This window comes from Microtus ochrogaster, chromosome 2 (genome assembly GCF_000317375.1).
Source record: "Microtus ochrogaster isolate Prairie Vole_2 chromosome 2, MicOch1.0, whole genome shotgun sequence".
In the NCBI taxonomy this organism is placed as follows: Eukaryota; Metazoa; Chordata; class Mammalia; order Rodentia; family Cricetidae; genus Microtus; species Microtus ochrogaster.
Window position 1 is genome coordinate 4,015,604 of NC_022010.1, and position 17,086 is coordinate 4,032,689.

Here is a 17,086-nt window from a genome sequence, read left to right on the forward strand (position 1 = left end):
AAACATTTGGGGCCCACGGAGAACACCAGAACTTGGATAATTATAATGTCTCTTTAGAGGACATTATGTCCTCCCTGGGCAGAGATAAATAATTTTTATCCATTGTATTTGCTTCATTTTTGATCTTTGATTCCACTCTCCCCAGATGTCCATGTGGTGGCCATGTATGTAACTGTGCAGCCCGCACGTCTGTTACAGCGTGCACTTCCTTTGGGTTCACCTCTGTGATTTGGGTCTACACTTCATGACTGGGTTTGTGTGGAACTGGCATTATATCTTGAAATATCTCTTATCTTTTTTAATGATTTGTTATATTTATTGTGCATACACTGTTCTGAGCATGTTTGCCTGCAGCCAGAAGAGGGCACCAGACCCCATTACAGATGGTTGTGAGCCACCATATGGTTGCTGGGAATTGAACTCAGGATAGTCAGTATTCTTAACCTCTGAGCCATCTCTCCAGCCTGGTTTCTTTCCCTTTTATTACATCTATTGTGTGTGTTTGTGCGTGCCCGTGCCACAGCACGCGTGTAGGGGTCAGAGGACAGCTTGTGGAAACTGGTTCTCTGCTTCCACCACATGGGTCCCTGGAATCAAACCCCGGATCATCAGGCTTGACACCAAGCACCGTTCTCCAGAGTCAGCTCGCTGGCCCCTTGGGATTCTAACGCTGGCTTTCCTTGTTATACAGTGTTGTCTTCATTCCTTACTACCCATTTCCCCCAACAGAGCTGTGTTGGTTTGTGTGTTCCCAGAATCTGTCCCACGTTTCTGCTACCATGGAATTAATATGTCCCCACTGTTTTTATTATATATCTGCAGACAGCAGCTGAAGCCTGGGCAGGCCTGGGGTTTCCCCCCTCCCCCCAGGGGCTGTGTTGGGGCTTCAGTTCACTTCTGAGGCTACAGAACTTGATTTAGAAGCAGTGTTGGCATGGCAGGCCAGACTATCACAGGGCAAGGCCTCTTGTTCGGTTTTGTGGCTTTTCAAAACAAGCAAGCAAACAAGCAAACAAACTAGCCCAACCCCACATGGCCATCTCTCACAGCCCCTGAAGTCCTGACCTGATGTCTGCTCACCTGCAGGGATAGCCCAGCTCCCTGACAAGGACCGCAAGGAGCTGGAGGGCCAGCTGAAGGCCCGAGAGGACCTGCTGTTCCCCATCTACCACCAGGTGGCAGTGCAGTTCGCCGACCTGCACGACACGCCCGGCCACATGCTGGAGAAGGGAATCATCTCGGCAAGTCCCCAGAGGCCACGGGGGACCCAGACACAGGGGAATGCATAGGGGTTTGGATGGAGCCAAGCTAGACCATTCAGTCTGAGTGTGTCAGCAGGAGCCTGCAGCCTCTCACCCCAAGGGGTCTCAGGCTTTGAACACACTGGAGTAACTTGACTGTGTTCAGATCGCTTACTCTGCAGCTTCTGTGAGGCTTGAAGCCTTGTTTGTGCTGACACTAGCCTGTGACTGGCTCCTAAGAGGACAACCTCGTCCACTGGCCCATGTCCATAGCTGGCTGGCCAGTTTTCTTTGGGGAACCAACCTGAGATCGAGTTTTGTGCCAGCAGAGGTAAATGTGGACACCAGTTTGATTCAGAGGCCATGCCAGGCACTGAGGGTCCTGCAGAGCCCTGCTCTGAGTCGGCCCCCTATGCACGATATCCCCGCTTCTAGGATGGGGTGGGCATACGTCAGGTAGCCAGCCTGGGGCCTAGCGCTGAGCAGTTCCTGCCCCCTCCCCTTTGTGGGTGCTCAGCTGAACCTGTCCACAGGACGTGCTGGAATGGAAGACTGCACGCACCTTCTTATACTGGAGGCTGCGCCGGTTGCTGCTGGAGGCTCAGGTGAAGCAGGAGATTCTCCACGCCAGCCCCGACCTGAGCCATGAGCACACACAGTCCATGCTACGACGCTGGTTTGTGGAGACTGAGGGCCCTGTCAAGGTGGGCCTGAGCAGGGAGACGGGAGCGGTTGCGTGCAGGCACGGGGCGTAAGGACTGCCAGCTGTGTCCCTCAGCAGCATTCCCACCTGAGGTAGACTCTACCCATTGACCCCCCCAGGCCTACCAGTGGGACAGCAACCAGGTGGTGGTCCAGTGGCTGGAACAGCACTGGTCAGCCAGGGACGGCCTGCGCTCCACCATCCGTGAGAACATCAATTACCTGAAGCGGGACACTGTCCTCAAGACTATCCAGAGGTGAGCAGTGTGCCTGAGGCCAGCCTCTGGCTCACTGGCCTGCCACAGTGTCAGGATCAGGCCCAGCCGCAGCCCAGGGCGATTACTCCCCCCCCCCATCCCCACACACCAGAACTGTGGTCCATCACTTCTTGCCTCATAGCTAGTACCTTGTTGATTAGAAGGACCCCCATGGCAAACCCCAGGGCTGAGGATGCAGGCTCCCTCCCTGTCAGTATTTCCTAGTCTCTAAGGAGGTGGATCACAGGATTCCTGGTCCTGTTTCAGGTGTGAAGCTGGGTGGGGCTCAGGTGTATCACACCTTGGGTGACGTCACACAACCAGTGACCGGATAGGGCTGTGTCACCCTGAGGCCTTCTGCTCCCTACATCAGAATCCCCCCCCCACTACAGGACTATTTCCCCACCCCCACTCCCACCCCATTCTCTAAGTGAACATAGGTGGAGGAAGTTAGAACCCTGGGCTCTGGCCCACCCAAGAGAAACATGTCTAGACAAGGACACTGTCACCTAGAGACCACTGAGCCAACTGGTGAGTGACCCACCTGTCTCTTCCCTTCCCTGTAGTCTGGTTCAGGAAAACCCAGAGGTGACCATGGACTGTGTGGCGTACCTGAGCCAGCACCTCAGCTCAGCTGAGCGGATACAGGTGGCTCAGCTGTTGTCTACCACGGAGAGCCCGGCTTCCCCCTGAGGTACTCTGGACCACGGGAATGGCCATGCGGCGGGCCTTCGCAGGACCCTGGGGCTTGTTTTGGGAAAACCCACAAAGCCATCCTGAGCACTCTACAAATGTAGCTGCTGTTCCTGACCAGCATCTTCCTGGACAAAAGACCCCTGTGGTTCTGCCGGGCAGGCGCAGCCTCCCCTTCCCTGGGAACCCGAGGGTTTGTCCCAGTGGATAACTCCGCCACATCTCTGAGGTGTACTGAACCAGGCACCCCGAGTTCTTGTGCTTTGCCTGGAATGGGGGGCCAGTGTCTCGGCTCACTATCTCATCTCAAGGCGCTTGCACACTGGTTCACGCTCAGCAGCTCTTGTCCTTCAACAGAATAAATGTGCGAAAGAAAGCACACCAGAGAAGACCCAAGGAAACCTCTTTCTGTGACAAGGCTTATCACGATACCTGGTCACCCAAGCAAGGGCAAAAACAATTTCCTTTGTTCAATTAAGAGAATAAAATGGCATTTTGTTCTCCAAGTGGCCCTCCTGAGACAGGAAGACCGTCCTATGGACGAGCTGGTTCCAAAGATGAAGAGAACAATGGGTTGGATACTTGGTGTCCGGCAGAGCTGGAGGACTCCTAGTGCCTCGGCTCCCAGGCTCTATTAGCCTTCTCTTCCCAAGTGGAGCAAGGACTGGACCCCATGCCTCTTACAGATTGGCCACCCTTTGGGTACCAAGTACCCTCCTGCCTGAGCACAGAGAGGCTGTCCCTAAACACAGTTAGTGTCGCCACTTCGCCCCTCCACTTCCTCACCACATGCCTTGATACCGCGGTGGAGCCACTGGCTCTGGGGCTGTGCTGCAGGTCCCAGATTTGCTCATGAAGACTTTGCCAGCACCCGCAGGCCCCACAGTGGCAGGGTCTGAGAGAGATATTCTGTGCCAGTAACAGAGGCCAGGGCCATCAGCCACCACCTACTGTCCTTCTGTGCAGTGTCTGACAGCATGGAGCATCACCCCCGGGCTGAGGCTACAGTCACCCAGGGAACTGGCTGCAAGCCAGGCTACTTGAGGTTCCCCAGGTTAAAACAGAAAGACCCAGCCACCAGCCAGTGACAGCCCTGGCAGCTGAGGGGGACTGGGAGGAGTGGAGATTCTGGGGGATGAAGGGCTCTTCTAGGCAAGGTCCTCTTGGCATTTGGAGGAGAGCCCAGACTGTGGGTAGCTGCTGCCCTGACCATCCACTTGAACTGAAGAGGCTGTTGGGAGATCGACAAAATAAACTATTTTTTTTTTGAAGGAAGCCCTTTGACCTTGACTTATTCTGTGGACCAGAAAACCCTGACAGGTAGAGGGGATGGAAGGTTCTCCACTGTTCTCAAAGTCTCCCTCTTTCAAACATCAGAAAACTTTGTATAAAGCACTAAGTGATGGAGGTCCAGGCTTTCGCCCCCTTTCCATGCCTTCCCATCAGATGAGGGGGCATGGCAAAGCTCAGAGAGGTCAAGACATTCACCCATGGTCACACAGGGCAGACTGGGAGGTGTGTCTAGTCTGACTGCCCTTCCTTCTGTGACACAGGGCTGTGGTGTGTCTAGGCGCCTGCGCTGCACTTGGGGACTGATTGGACCTGCGGTTTCACCCTACACAAGAACCTTGAGCCTCCCACAGTGCTGATCCACTCCTAGGGACCCTCAAAAACTATTACTTTTATTCCAGTCCATTCAGCATCTTTCCGAGGGGTGGGTGCCACTGGGGAGAGAGAACCTGTCACACACACAGGGCAAGGGAGAGGCGCAGGCCTGTTGGTAATTTTTGGATTTCTGAATCAAGCCATGCTTAAAGCCAGAGGAGGCATTGGAAACTGAATCGTTTTTGTGTTTTGTTTTGAAAAATGCTTTCCCTAGTTCAGAGAGGACCAGCAGCCCCATCGTCAGATGGCTCAGCCCAGAGGCAGCAGTTAGTGTTTCCTAAGGCCATTCTGTTTCAGCAGATACCCAGGAAGGGCAGTAAGCCGACTCAGGCTCTGGAAGGTGGGCAGGGGAGGGGCAGGGAGAGGGAGATGGTTAGGTAGACTTTCCGTTGGGTCCCAGACATACCTAATTGCTGTCACTGTAAAGGTGCTGACATTTAGCCTTTGGGCAGTCAGTTGCAAGCTCCATTGTCCCTGACAAGGCCAGTGCTTCCATTTTCCCCTCAGGGGACTTAGCCGCTAACCCCAGAGGAAGGAAGGAAGGCCCAGCTACCACTGTGTGGACAGAGACCTTGTTGCCCAGCTCAGGCCCATACAGAGGTGGCCACTGACTGATGCCAGGCCTGGTCTTGTCCTGTGTAGTCCATGGATAAACCTGGGAGATGGAGGTTTCTCAATAAAATCCAGGCTCAGATGGTTGGGGAGTTAGCTCAGCGGTTGGGGAGTTAGCTTGGCAGTAGAGCTGAGCATGCCACAGCCACTTATTCTCCGTGCTTTGACAAACTGTGAGTCTCTCAGCTGCTGCCCACTGCAAAAAGAAGCCTCTCTGACGAGGGCGGGGAGCTGTGCTCACCATGGATGTATAGATAGCTGTGTCCATTTAGAAAGAAGATAGAAGTATGTTCTCCCCCGGGGTCTATCAGCTTCCCATGGTGCATGACCCAGTTAATGGTTCCAGGCCTTGAGGAGCACACCTTAAATCTGACGAGAAAGGAGCTGGTGACACCCATGACATTTATGTTACCATTGTACCTGTGGGTATATCTTGCCAGGCTGTTGTATCTCACAGGGGTTCAAACTTTAGTTGATTAGTTTTCTTGCCCAGAGTCCACATGACGCCTTCCGGCACTGCCAAAACTAGCCAGCACAGAGAACACTTCCAGGTCAGCGCCAGCTCGATTCCCCCATGGCTGTCCTCAGCAATAAGGTCTTGCTATCAAGTTCTGGTGAGCACCCAAGAAAAAGCAATTGCCTATATTATTTGGTTTGGGGTGTCTCTGGGACCTCACAAGCCAACTAGTCAGAGGTTGGTTGCCCAAACCCGACACTTTTTTAAAGCACTTTTTAGGCCGGGCGATGGTGGCGCACGCCTTTAATCCCAGCACTCGGGAGGCAGAGGCAGGTGGATCTCTGTGAGTTCGAGACCAGCCTGGTCTACAAGAGCTAGTGCCAGGACAGGCTCCAAAGCCACAGAGAAACCCTGTCTCGAAAAAAACCAAAAAAAAAAAAAAAAAAAAAAAAAAAAAGCACTTTTTACGTGCTTGCAAAAAGGAAACTTTGTACCTTTTGCAATGGATTCCTATTTCCTGACTCCCAGCCCCTCCCCACCATATTTTCTATCTCTGGACTTTGGAACCTCATCACTGAACTCCTACTCCCTTAATCAGCTTAACTCAGTGTTGTCAAGCTTGCTCCATATTATGACATGTGTCATGATTTCCGTTTTTTTTAAATATTTTATTTATTATGTATACAATATTCTGTCTGTGTGTCTGCCTGCAGACCAGAAGAGGGTATCAGATCTAATTTCAGATGGTTGTGAGCCACCACGTGGTTGCTGGGAATTGAACTTGGGACCATTGGAAGAGCAGGCAATGCTCTTAACCACTGAGCCATTTCTCCAGCCCTGATTTCCATTTTTAAGGCTGAACAGTGTTCCATCATGTAGCTAGAACACATTAGTTTATGCACTGCTGTGGGAGGCTGCAGGTTGCTTCTGCCTTGTGGCTATTGTGGATAACGCTGGAAGGGAGCAGAGACCATCTCTTCAGTTGGCTTTCCCATCCTGTTCCTTTGGATCAACCTGAAGTAGGTCACTGCTAGCTCATACAGTAATTCTCTGCTGTCTTTCAGAGGAACCTCTGGGGTTTTCAGTACCCAGTGCTGAGGTTCCAGAGTTCTGCCTTCACATCTTTGCAGCCCTGCACATGTTTTCTGAGAGATTCCCATTTTTGTCTTGATTCAGATTGTGTGCTGATAGCCATCCAAAGAGATGGGAAGTGATTTCAACTCAACAGTCGCTGGCGGGGCTGGAGAGATGGCTCAGCAGGCAAGAGCACTGGCGGCTCTTCAGGGAGGACTCAGGTTTGGTGGCTGGCACCCACTTGGTGCCTCACAACTGTATATAAGTCTGGTTTCAGGGAATCTGACACCCTCTTCTGGCCTCTGCAGCTTCTATACAGATGTGGTACACACACATACATGCAAAATACCAAGACACATACACTTTTTAAAAAATTGCTTCTAAATAGTTGGACCTTTTAACCTGCTATGTCTGCTGTGACACTGTGACCACAATATCTGACAGAAACAACTGCAAACACAGGATCTGCTTTGACTTGGGATGTCAGCCCATCGTAGCTGACGAGGCAGAGCCATGGGAAGTGTGACCAAGGATGTTCATTTCTCCCTAGAGCAGGAACCAGGAACCTTCCACATCCCGGCCCTTATGACCTGCCAGCCAGGCCCCAACTCACACCAATTTCACAGTCTCCCATCACACTGCCAGCAGCTGGGAGACAAGTTCTCAAGACATGAGAGACACTCCAGGTTCACACATCACAGAGGCCAGCAGCCTGTGTCTGTGTCCGGATCCCTGATGCTCAGGGCTTTGCCTCTACTGCCTGCCCACCCCACCTCCCACACTCCTCTCCTATCTCGCTCAATTCCAGGTCAATAATGCTACTCCCAAGGCAGACCGAGCCTGGTGGAGACAGACCTTCCCAGAGGCAGCCAGCTCACCCTCAGCTTGGAGGAAACTGGCCCATCCATCCTCTTTCCTGGCTTCCTCTGAGGCTGCCCTGGGAGCTGCATCACTGTGCTAGCAATACCCCTCGCTGTGCCAGCAATGCCCCTCACGACTTCTTGTGCTCTTAGCCTTTGATCCTCACTCCCTTCCTTTGGCTTGTTCTTAAATTTAGCAGAGTGCTTACTAAAAACTCAGACTGGCCGAGCATAATGGTGTGTACCTGACATCTCAACACTGGAGAAACTGAGACAGAAGGATCGTGAGTTCTAGGATAACCTGGGCTACATAGCAAGCCCCTGTGCCAAACAAAACATAAATTGTCCTTGGTCTACTTCCCCATTCATGGTCTAGAGAGTTATATTCCTTTTTTAAAAAAAGATTTTTTTTTAATGTGCATTGATGTTTTTGCCTGCATGTATGTCTGTATGAGGGTGTAGGGTCTTGGAACTGGAGTTACAGCAGCTGTGAGCTGCTATGTGGGTTCTGGGAATCAAACCCCGGTCCTCCAGAAGAGCAGTCAGTGCTCTTAATTGCTGAGCCATGTCTCCAGCCCTGAGAGTTGTATCTTGCCCAGAACGCTAAGGGCCCAGGAATTACTAGTCATCTATGAGCTTGGCAAGCTGTACTGGCTAATTGTTGGTTTTCTTCAGTTTGACACAAGCTACTGTCATCTGGAAATAGGGAACCTCAATTGAGAAATGCCTCCAACCAAACACCTCATAAATAAGTCTGGGGGGGCATTTTCTTGATTAGTGATTGATGTGGGGAGCTCAGCCCACTGGATGGTTAGGAGGTGCTGCATGGGTGGTCCTGGTTCTATAAGAAAGCAGGCTGAGCAGCCATGGGGAACAAGCCAGTAAGCAGCATCCTCCACTGCCTCTGCATCAGCTCCTGCCTCCAGGCTCCTGCCCTGCTGGAGTTCCTGTCCTGACTTCCTCAGTGATGGACAGTGACCTGTAAGTCAAACAAATCTTTCTCTCCTCCAGTTGCTTTGCCCATGGACTTTATCACAGTGACAGAAACCACGGCTTCTATGCTTACTCAGAGAAGCTGGCCAGTTCCAGAAGGTGGGCGCATCAAGAGAGAGGCCACTGATGATGCTGGAGAGGGCCAAACACCCTTCAAGGACAGGGAAAGCAGGAAATCAGTGCCCAGAACTAAGCTAATGGCTCTGTCTCCTGATATTGCTGCTGCCTGGGCGCACTGATGGCTGAGTAGAGGGGTATGCCAAAGGACAGGTAGGCACAGCTCGGCGGACAAAGTGCCATGAGGGTATGATGGGCAGGTGGCCACTGAGTTGCTCTGTCACATCGGCTACTCATTTGGTCTCTCTCTTGTCCTTGAACTAAGAGGCTTGGAGACCCGAGCCCTGGCATCACACCACAGGACTGTCTGAAAAGGTCTTTTGACCCCACCAGTCCACTTGCCCCGGTTAGCAGGTCGCTAGCCCTTCTTTAACTCCCAGCAACTGTTGCTGGGTGAAGGGGCAGGTGCCGAAAGACCCAGGAGTCAGTCCTGGGACAGATGGGACTTCTGCCCACTTAGCTTCTCTCAGCCCCAGTGCACACCAGTAACACCAGTATGACTGCTTTTCTGTGGCTCAGTAACACAGTAGTTTAAAAGTGGCAGGTTAGTCCTTTTACTGAAGACCAGAAGTCCAGGGGTCTCACTGGGCTAAGATCATGGTATCAGCAGGGCAGAGGGGTCATCAGCTAGTCACAAGAGTGCCCGGGGACATGATGCCTCTATTGGTCGAGCCTGTGTCTCAGGGTATGGTTGATTGATAAGCCACAGCGTGGGGGCCTAGGTGCTGGTTATTTGGGCTTGTCCAAGCCACCATTTCTTCACCGGCAAAATGGGGTACAAAGTTCTAAGCCACAACCTCCCCAAGGGCTGCATGAGTTCATCCCTGGCGTAGCACGTCATGGATGATGAAAAGGCGGGAGTCTTTCTGCCACACTATCCCCAGCTTGTGGCAGCCCCACTTGAACCTGAAGCTGGCCCATGATGACCCAGCCCTCCTCCCAAACTCTCCGAGCCACTGCTTTGGGAGAAGTTGACAATGATCTAATCTCATTCCCACGATGCTCCCTGTCAGGTGTTCATTCTGAGGGACAGTAAATGCAGCCATGTGAATTTCATTCACTACCTCACCCCTTGGGCTCAGATTCAGTGGGAACCGGTGCCAGAGGACCAGCTTCCCATGCTGTGCACCCTTGTTTTCCTTCCCCTGCGGTCTACATGAGCCACACAGCTGCTGTTCCACCTTTATTGACAGTAGACAGTTACTCGGAACTACACCTACACAGTCTTGGCACTGCCTGGAGATGGGGCCTTAACACTTAAACAGCCTGACTTATGGAGGGTACTGGCACACAGCACCTGAGCAAGGCTGGCCAGGGGCTGGGCTGCATCGTCCAGGGACGGGAATGCACGCGCGGTGTGCTAGGTAAGGGAAGACCTGGAAGATGGCCCTTGAACACAATGCCTTATACCCTGCCCCTCCAGACAGCTGTCCCACCGGCTGGTTCTTCTGAACCCGAAATGTGGGGTCAGACGTTAAGATGGGAAAGAGCAGGCAGAGGGGGGCCCAGGCCCCCACCCCTCTTCCCAATGACCCACCTGCCTAGAGAACCCTCACTTGTAAAAACCAATCACTGAACAAGAGAACAATGCAAGAATAGACACAGGCAAGAAAAGGCAGCCAGCGCCAGTAATATTCCACGAGGTACTGCTGCACAGGGTGAAGGATGCAGATGCGCAGGGCTGGAGGTTCATGTCTTCCTGCCACCAGTGTCCCACGCTTGGCAGACAGGTCTCTGCCTTTTCCTCCTCAGCCCCTCAGGCCTTAGAGAGATCCTCTCCAAACTCAGGGTCCCCAGGAGTAGATGTGAGCCATGACTGAACACTGAGAAAAAGATCTGGCTCAGAAGGAAAAAGGCCCAATGCTTCCCAGAAGCAAAAGTGCTTGTTCATTCTCTGAATTGCAGGGCTGCAGGAGCCTGCCAGGGTCTGTCTGAATCACAGGGCTGCGGGAGCCTGCTGGGGTCTGCCTGAATTGCAGGGCTGCGGGAGCCTGCCGGGGTCTGTCTGAATCGCAGGGCTGCAGGGGGCTGCAGGCTGAAAATGTGATTCGTGGTCACCAGGAAGTTAGGATTGCTGAGTGGTGAGGGATCTGCCAAGAGTCTCATTCCAGGGACCTCACCTGGGGTCACAATAAATATAAATAAATTTACACATGGTCCCAATGGTCAGTATGGTCCTGGAAACTCCAGGAGTAGTGGGCAGGAGCCCATGGAAGGGGTCAACTGTCTCACCTCCAAGGCAGGTCCAAGGCTGACCAGGCCCTTCTCCAGCCTTGGGCCATGCTCTGAGGCACCAGCAGAGGTTACTTTCCTGGGAGAACATGTGTGATCAGAGCGTTCCCTCCTGAGTCTCTGTGATACACCACTGTGTCCCAAGGTGAGTGGTTAACCACCCAGGGCCTGCCAGCACTCGGCTAAAGAGAGCCAGACTTCAAGGCCATGCAGCCCTGTCTCAGAACCTCCAGCAGAAGGGGAGATGGGGTGCTTGCCACTCCCCCATCTTCTGACTTGGGTGTCCCGGAAGTGTCCCGTGGTAGCATGGGGGGAGCAGGAAGAACTAAGCATTGTCACTTTCTTGTCAACCAGCAGCTGGAGACATTGTTGAGGCTGCGGCCGTTCACAGCAGAGCTATGGGTTTATTCCCTGGAGTGCCCAGGTACTGAGCAGAGGTGGCCACCGCCGGCGCCACACTGTCTGGGGTGGAGTATGCAGCATAGAGACCGGTCACCTGCACATCAGGGAAGGACTGGTTGCGGCTGCCAGAGACAGGAGTCAGGCTTGGGGCCCCCAGGTCACAGCCAAGTGGGGAGTCTCCAAAGGCCCCCAGAGTCTCCAGGCTAAAGCTGTCTTCCTTCACCTCTTCCCAAAGGTTACCTTGCAAAGACAAAAAAAAAAAAAAAAAAAATCATTTGGGCAAACTGGCTTAGGGCCAAACAGCCCTGAGTTCAAATTTCCTTAGGGAAAGAGGCAAAGATAGTGTGTGGTTTTGAGGTTTTGCTTTGTTACAAAGAGCGGAGAGGAAGCAGAGTTCCAACCCTGGTCTTCCTCCTACTGCTGTGTGTCCCTGGGAAAGCCACTTTAGTCTCTGAGCTGTATCATAAGGTAGAGATGATCCAAATGCCCACCTCTGAGGTGAGACCAGAGATCATGAGTGGAAAGGATTGGGTTCTTATTGGGCGGCACCACCAAGATCAAAGCCAGGAGGATAACACCATTCCCCTTCCAGTTTGACTCTCTGTGGTCCAGAGAGAGAGGAGCAGGGAGGTGGCACGTGCCACGCAACTGTGGCAGATCTCTCGGCTGATTCTCCCTACTGGGGGACAGGACATAAACCGGGTATCCCTGTTGGAGGTCAGGTGAGTTTGGTGCCTTCGCTGAAGCACACAGTACCCTGGTTGGTCTCTCACCTCTGACCTACCGAAGGGGGCACTGTGCAACCTCCCCCCGCCAACTTAGCATCCGTAACTCAGAAGCAATTACTGAAAAAAGTTTGAATAGTAGGCTCAAACCCTAGATCTGTCAGTGAGTGGCCAGGGGACTTAGGCTGGTGATAACTTGACTTCTCTTTGCTTCAGTGGCCTCATCAGAACAAGGACATGAGATGGCAGGGCCTTGGGACTATAGCAGATCATGTCTCAGAAGTCTTTGGCTGGGATACAGCAGGAGCTTAGTGTTTAATATGTGGGGTGCAGGCAGACTGCTGATGGGCTCCCATCTCTGGCTCTAACCCCATCCCACCCCCATCTCTTGCATCTCACCCTGGAGAGCGAAGTCCATGATGCTGGGGTCCAGGGCATCCACCTCCATGTTCATGTCGGTGCTGATGTTGAGGAAGTCTCCAGGAGGCCTACCCATGGCTGGCTGGGGGAGAGGCCCTGGGCTGGGTAGGGCATGAAGAGGGGGGGACTGGGCTGGTGCCGGCGAGTCTGGGGCCAGCTGTGCCTGTGCCTGGAGCTGGTGGTGCAGGGGGACTGACTGCAGGGACAGGCTCATCAGTGGCTTTGGTGGGAGTTGGGAGATGGTCAGGCAGCTGTGGGCCATGGCCACGGTGGTGGCGTGAGTCAGCACGGGGGCCTCAGGTTCCCCGGGTTTGCCAGGACGCCGGCAGCCTTCTGGCCGGTCTGAGATAAGCTTGTCCAGCTCCTCTGCAGACAAGTAAGAAATGTCACTCAGAAGCCCCTGCTGTCACCAGGCCCTAAGTGCCTGTGCCACCACCCATGTGAACTGAGCAACTGTCTTACGACTGTCTCCTCTTCTATGAGATGGCTATGGAGATGTGATGTCATCTCAAGCCATTAAAGGCAGGAGTGAGAGTTGCCACTAGATCCTAACAGCCCCTCCCCTCCAGATAGGACCTAACAGCACAGATCTGTGGCCCAGAGACTTGAACTGAACTCTCGCCAGCCCTCGGGAGGGACGAAGGCCCCAGGAGACAGCCTGCTTATGGAGATCATCACTCTATGTATAGAAACAACACTGACAATCATTGCTGTGGGCTAAGAGCTGGATCCCTTTCCGTGGGAACAGACAGAAGCAAAGGGCAGACATCACCCTGTTTTAAACAATGTGTGTGCACCACAGAGCACATGCCAAGGTCAGAATACAGTCTCAGGCGTGGGGCTTTGCCTTCTGTCTTCCTTGAGACAGGCTATCCCGTGGCTGGCTCACCCTTCTCCACCACCCATCTTGCCAAAAGGAGCTCTAGGATTACTGATACGTGCTACCACACCTGCCTTTACCTGGATCCTGGGGATTTGAACTCGGGTCCTTGCACTGAAGTATGTGTTTTTCCCACTTAGTCATGGCCCCAGCCCCAGAAATGACTCCTGTTTGGCTGTTGCCTTTGTCTCCTTGGATGCAGCACAATGCTGATACTGGACCATAAGGGGCCTAAGATATAGCCGGACCACTAGAGAGATGAGACTCTAGAAGGCCCAGGATCCCATAGTAAGCACAGGAGCCCTGGGATGAGTACTGGGCTGGGCCCTCCTGCCCTTTCTGCCAAAGCCCTTCTCCCTCTCACTCAGTGGAGCACTGCTGCCCACCCCAGCCCTGTCACTTGGACCTGAAGTCACCACTTCAGCTAGATTGTCTGACCAGTGAGCCCCAGGGAGCCTCCCATCTCTCCCCAGCACAGGGCTCACAGACACATGGTGCCACGCCCGGCTTTTACATAAGATATTCTCTCTCTCTCTCTCTCTCTCTCTCTCTCTCTCTCTCTCTCTCTCTTCCTCCCTCCCTCTCTTCCCTTCTTTCTCCCTCCCTCTCTCCTCTCTCTCTCTCTGCCACATGTGTATGGGTCCCAGCAGAGGCCAGAAAAAAAAATGCCAGTACCCTTTATCTGCAGCTACAGACAGTTGTGAACGGCCCAGTGTGGGTGCTAAGAACCGAACTTAAATCCTTTGTAAAACCGAGAACTGCTCTTAGCCACCCGGCCGTTCTCCAACCCTCTGATTATTTCAAACATCCATTCCGATACCATCCTAGAACTGTGGAGTGAGAAACTAGGGATGGCAGATTCAACAGATTTCATGGTTTTCAGCTTTTAGATGGGGCAAGGAGTCCTAGGGAGGTGGTGGGTGTCTGTGAGTGGTGGTGGGGCTCACCCAGGTTGGCCATGCTACCCTGGGAGGCTGGGGATGTGGGCGGGGCTCACCCGGGTTGGCCATGCTGCGGTGGATGGCCGCAAGGTCCTTCCTCTTCCATTTGTGCATCTCCTCCTCCATCTTGTCGATGCGAGCCAGGTTCAGGGCCCATAGGCAGCCCTTGCGTGACGAGCCACTGGATTTGGTTTCCACCTTCTCGAAGCATTTGTTCAGTGACAGGTTGTGCCTTACTGAATTCTTCCAGCCATCAGGTGCCGTCTGTGGGGACACATGGGTTCGCGGTAGGCCTGAGGAGACCCTCCTATCAGGCATGGCAGAGCTGTAGGGCTCAGAGTGTGGTTGAGTTCAGTGCAGAGGCCCAGAGGAGGAGGCAGGTGGCTCCAGCCCTACCCCATCCTGGTCAGAGCCCTCACCTTGAAGTAGGGGAAGTGCTCCTTCATGAAGCTGTAGATCTCACTCACGGGCAGGCTGCCGGTCTTGCTACTCTTCAAGGCCATGGCAATCAGACAGCTGGGACCAGAGACGGGGCCACAAACAGGCCTCAGGTGACAGCCTAGGGTCCCCTCTGCCGGTGCCAACCCCTCTGCACTCCTGGGCCTGCACCCGTCCCTTCCTGACCCTTCTCCCAACTCAGTCACTGCAGTGAGCTGAGAAATTACTCTGGCCTTTTGACCCCACTCCCATAGACGTCACCCAAGATGCTTCCTCCCCCACCTCACCGCGGAACCCCAAGATACACACGCCCATTTCTGTGAATGACTTTTTTGAAACAGGCTTGGAGAGGCCAAGCCACACAGTCGGTGAGGATGGAGAACCAGGGAGTCTGATGCGGGGTCAGCTGGCCACATGGCAGGCCCTCCCAAGAGTGGAGTCCAGCCTGGGAGTTCCCTTGGGAGTCAGGTCACCTTTCCTATCTGCCTAAGATGCCCCAATGGCAGGCGTTGTGCCCTCCCTCTGGGTAGTCAGACCTCACCTGTAGGAGTAGATGGGTTTGGGGTAGTGTTTGGGGTGAGGCTCCTGAGATGAATGTACTGCCATGTGGGCTTGGGGGTAGGAAGATCGCGCCGCGAATGGAGAGCTGTAGAGGCCTGCAGGAGGGCACTTCACCGGAAGGGGCGGGGCCAGGCAGCAGAGAGAAACCATGGGGAGACAATACAGAGCGGAGTCACCAACCCCAGCCCAGTTTCTAACAGCAGGGTTTAAACACAGAAGATGCCCCTGTTTCCCCAGCAATGGCCCAACAGCCTAGGCATGGAGGGAGCCTTATCCGTGGGAGCCCAAGGTGTAAGCGGAGCTTCAGAGAGTGAGTCTTGTCTCTGAGCCTGTGGTACCTGCTGGGACCCCAGGGACAGAGGGAACTGGAGTTGAGTGGCAGGAGAATACAGGTGTGGGACTTCCTGTAGGCCCGACGATGACCGGCCTCCTGTGGGGAACTGGTTCATCTGCTCAGCCTGGAGAGGACACAGAAGATCAGGGAGCGACAGTCACCCTCCTCTTTCCCAGCCATGTGGTGATACTTACGCTAGCTCTGTGGCCGCCTATGGGGCCCAAACCCAGCATGCCTCTGGGGGCCATGGCAGCTTGGCCGCGGAACTGGGGACGTGGGGTTGCACCCACATTCAGGTCTGCTGGGCCAGCCAAGGCACCTGTAGGAGGAAGGTACAGAGAAGCTGGAAATAGTGGCCACCGTGGGGGATGGGGCCAGCCTCCACCCCATCACCAGGCACACAGCAAGTGCTTCCAAATCACTTTTCTGGAATGTGGTAGTTAGTAGTGGGGTTCCTATACCCTGTGTAATCTGGCCAGCCTCAGTTTCCCCATTTCTACTGACCTCTTATCTATTTACAAAGTTGTATGGTTAAGTGAGATGCTGCCTACCAAGTGCTTAGCACGTGATTAGGCACATGATAAAATCCCGATTAACATAAGCCAATAGTGACAATGATGATAGACTACATTGGTTCCTGTCCTTTGTGAGCTAAAACACCAATTTATTTTTCATCTCCTCAAAAGCTTCATGCTCCTTGAGAACTCTAGATTTAGATATAAATACTTTTGTCTCCCTCTTCTTCCCTGAAGCCCTGCTACTCTGCCAAAGATTAGGCCAAGAATAACAGATGTGCATCTGTTTCCAGTGCTGGGCCTGTGGCAGACATTACTAATCCATCACAGATTCTCATTGCACTGGCTCTAATCAAGTATAAGTGACCTGTAAGAGGTTGTTAGGTTCTGGCTTATTTTACCATGTACCAAACCCAACAGCTTTAAGATGTCTCCTTACAGGACCATTGGCTCCTGTAAGAATAGTTTTGTTCACGTTCCCTGAAGATAAGGAATCTGATCTGATCGGAGGGGCAGGCACATCCCAGTGTTGCATAGCTGTCTTCTGGAGTTCTATATTAGAGCTAGAAAACTGACCAGCAGGCTGAACCTGGCCCATAGCCTGATTTGTCTATAAAGTTTTATTAGCATACACCCATTTGTTTACATATAGTCTGTGGCTGGGGCGACATCAGTACTGAATAGCTTTGACTTATACGTTAGGAATTAAAAAGCCTAAAGTATTCTATTTCCAGCAAAGGTACGGCAGAACATGCCTATAATTCCAGCACTTGGGAAGCTGAGGAAGAGGATCTGGAGTTCATAGCCAGCCTAGGGTATTAGGGAGACCTTGTCTCAAAAGTAAATATTTCCTGGTCCTTATGGAAAGACATAACATTAGCTGTATACATTGTTCAAGAAAAGTGTGCTTGAGGAGCTGTCCTGCTGGACACTGTTGTCCACTTCTGGACACTGATGTCCACCTCTG

General features: G+C 53.0%; 2 protein-coding genes across 3 annotated transcripts in view; one reads left to right on the forward strand and one right to left on the reverse strand.

Annotated features, from left to right (window-relative positions):
* Positions 1–4,168, forward strand: part of Acacb (acetyl-CoA carboxylase beta) — a 105,123-nt gene extending 100,955 nt beyond the window's left edge. The window contains exons 50-53 of the mRNA XM_005344256.3: positions 1,087–1,241; positions 1,775–1,945; positions 2,064–2,200; positions 2,767–4,168. Coding sequence (XP_005344313.1) covers positions 1,087–1,241; positions 1,775–1,945; positions 2,064–2,200; positions 2,767–2,893 — 590 coding nt within the window. The 3' untranslated portion in view covers positions 2,894–4,168. The remainder of the gene's footprint in view (positions 1–1,086; positions 1,242–1,774; positions 1,946–2,063; positions 2,201–2,766) is intronic.
* A 7,120-nt stretch (positions 4,169–11,288) lies between these two features.
* The window catches only part of Foxn4 (forkhead box N4), a 16,509-nt gene continuing 10,711 nt past the window's right edge, over positions 11,289–17,086 (reverse strand). The window contains exons 3-9 of one of the 2 annotated variants that reach the window (XM_005344258.1): positions 15,799–15,923; positions 15,609–15,719; positions 15,251–15,378; positions 14,691–14,787; positions 14,328–14,535; positions 12,430–12,816; positions 11,289–11,545 (exon numbers count right to left, since the gene is read on the reverse strand). In XM_005344258.1, coding sequence (XP_005344315.1) covers positions 11,289–11,545; positions 12,430–12,816; positions 14,328–14,535; positions 14,691–14,787; positions 15,251–15,378; positions 15,609–15,719; positions 15,799–15,923 — 1,313 coding nt within the window. Of the gene's footprint in view, positions 11,546–12,429; positions 12,817–14,327; positions 14,536–14,690; positions 14,788–15,250; positions 15,379–15,608; positions 15,729–15,798; positions 15,924–17,086 lie in introns of both variants that reach the window. The other variant, XM_026783368.1, reaches the window with a different exon arrangement.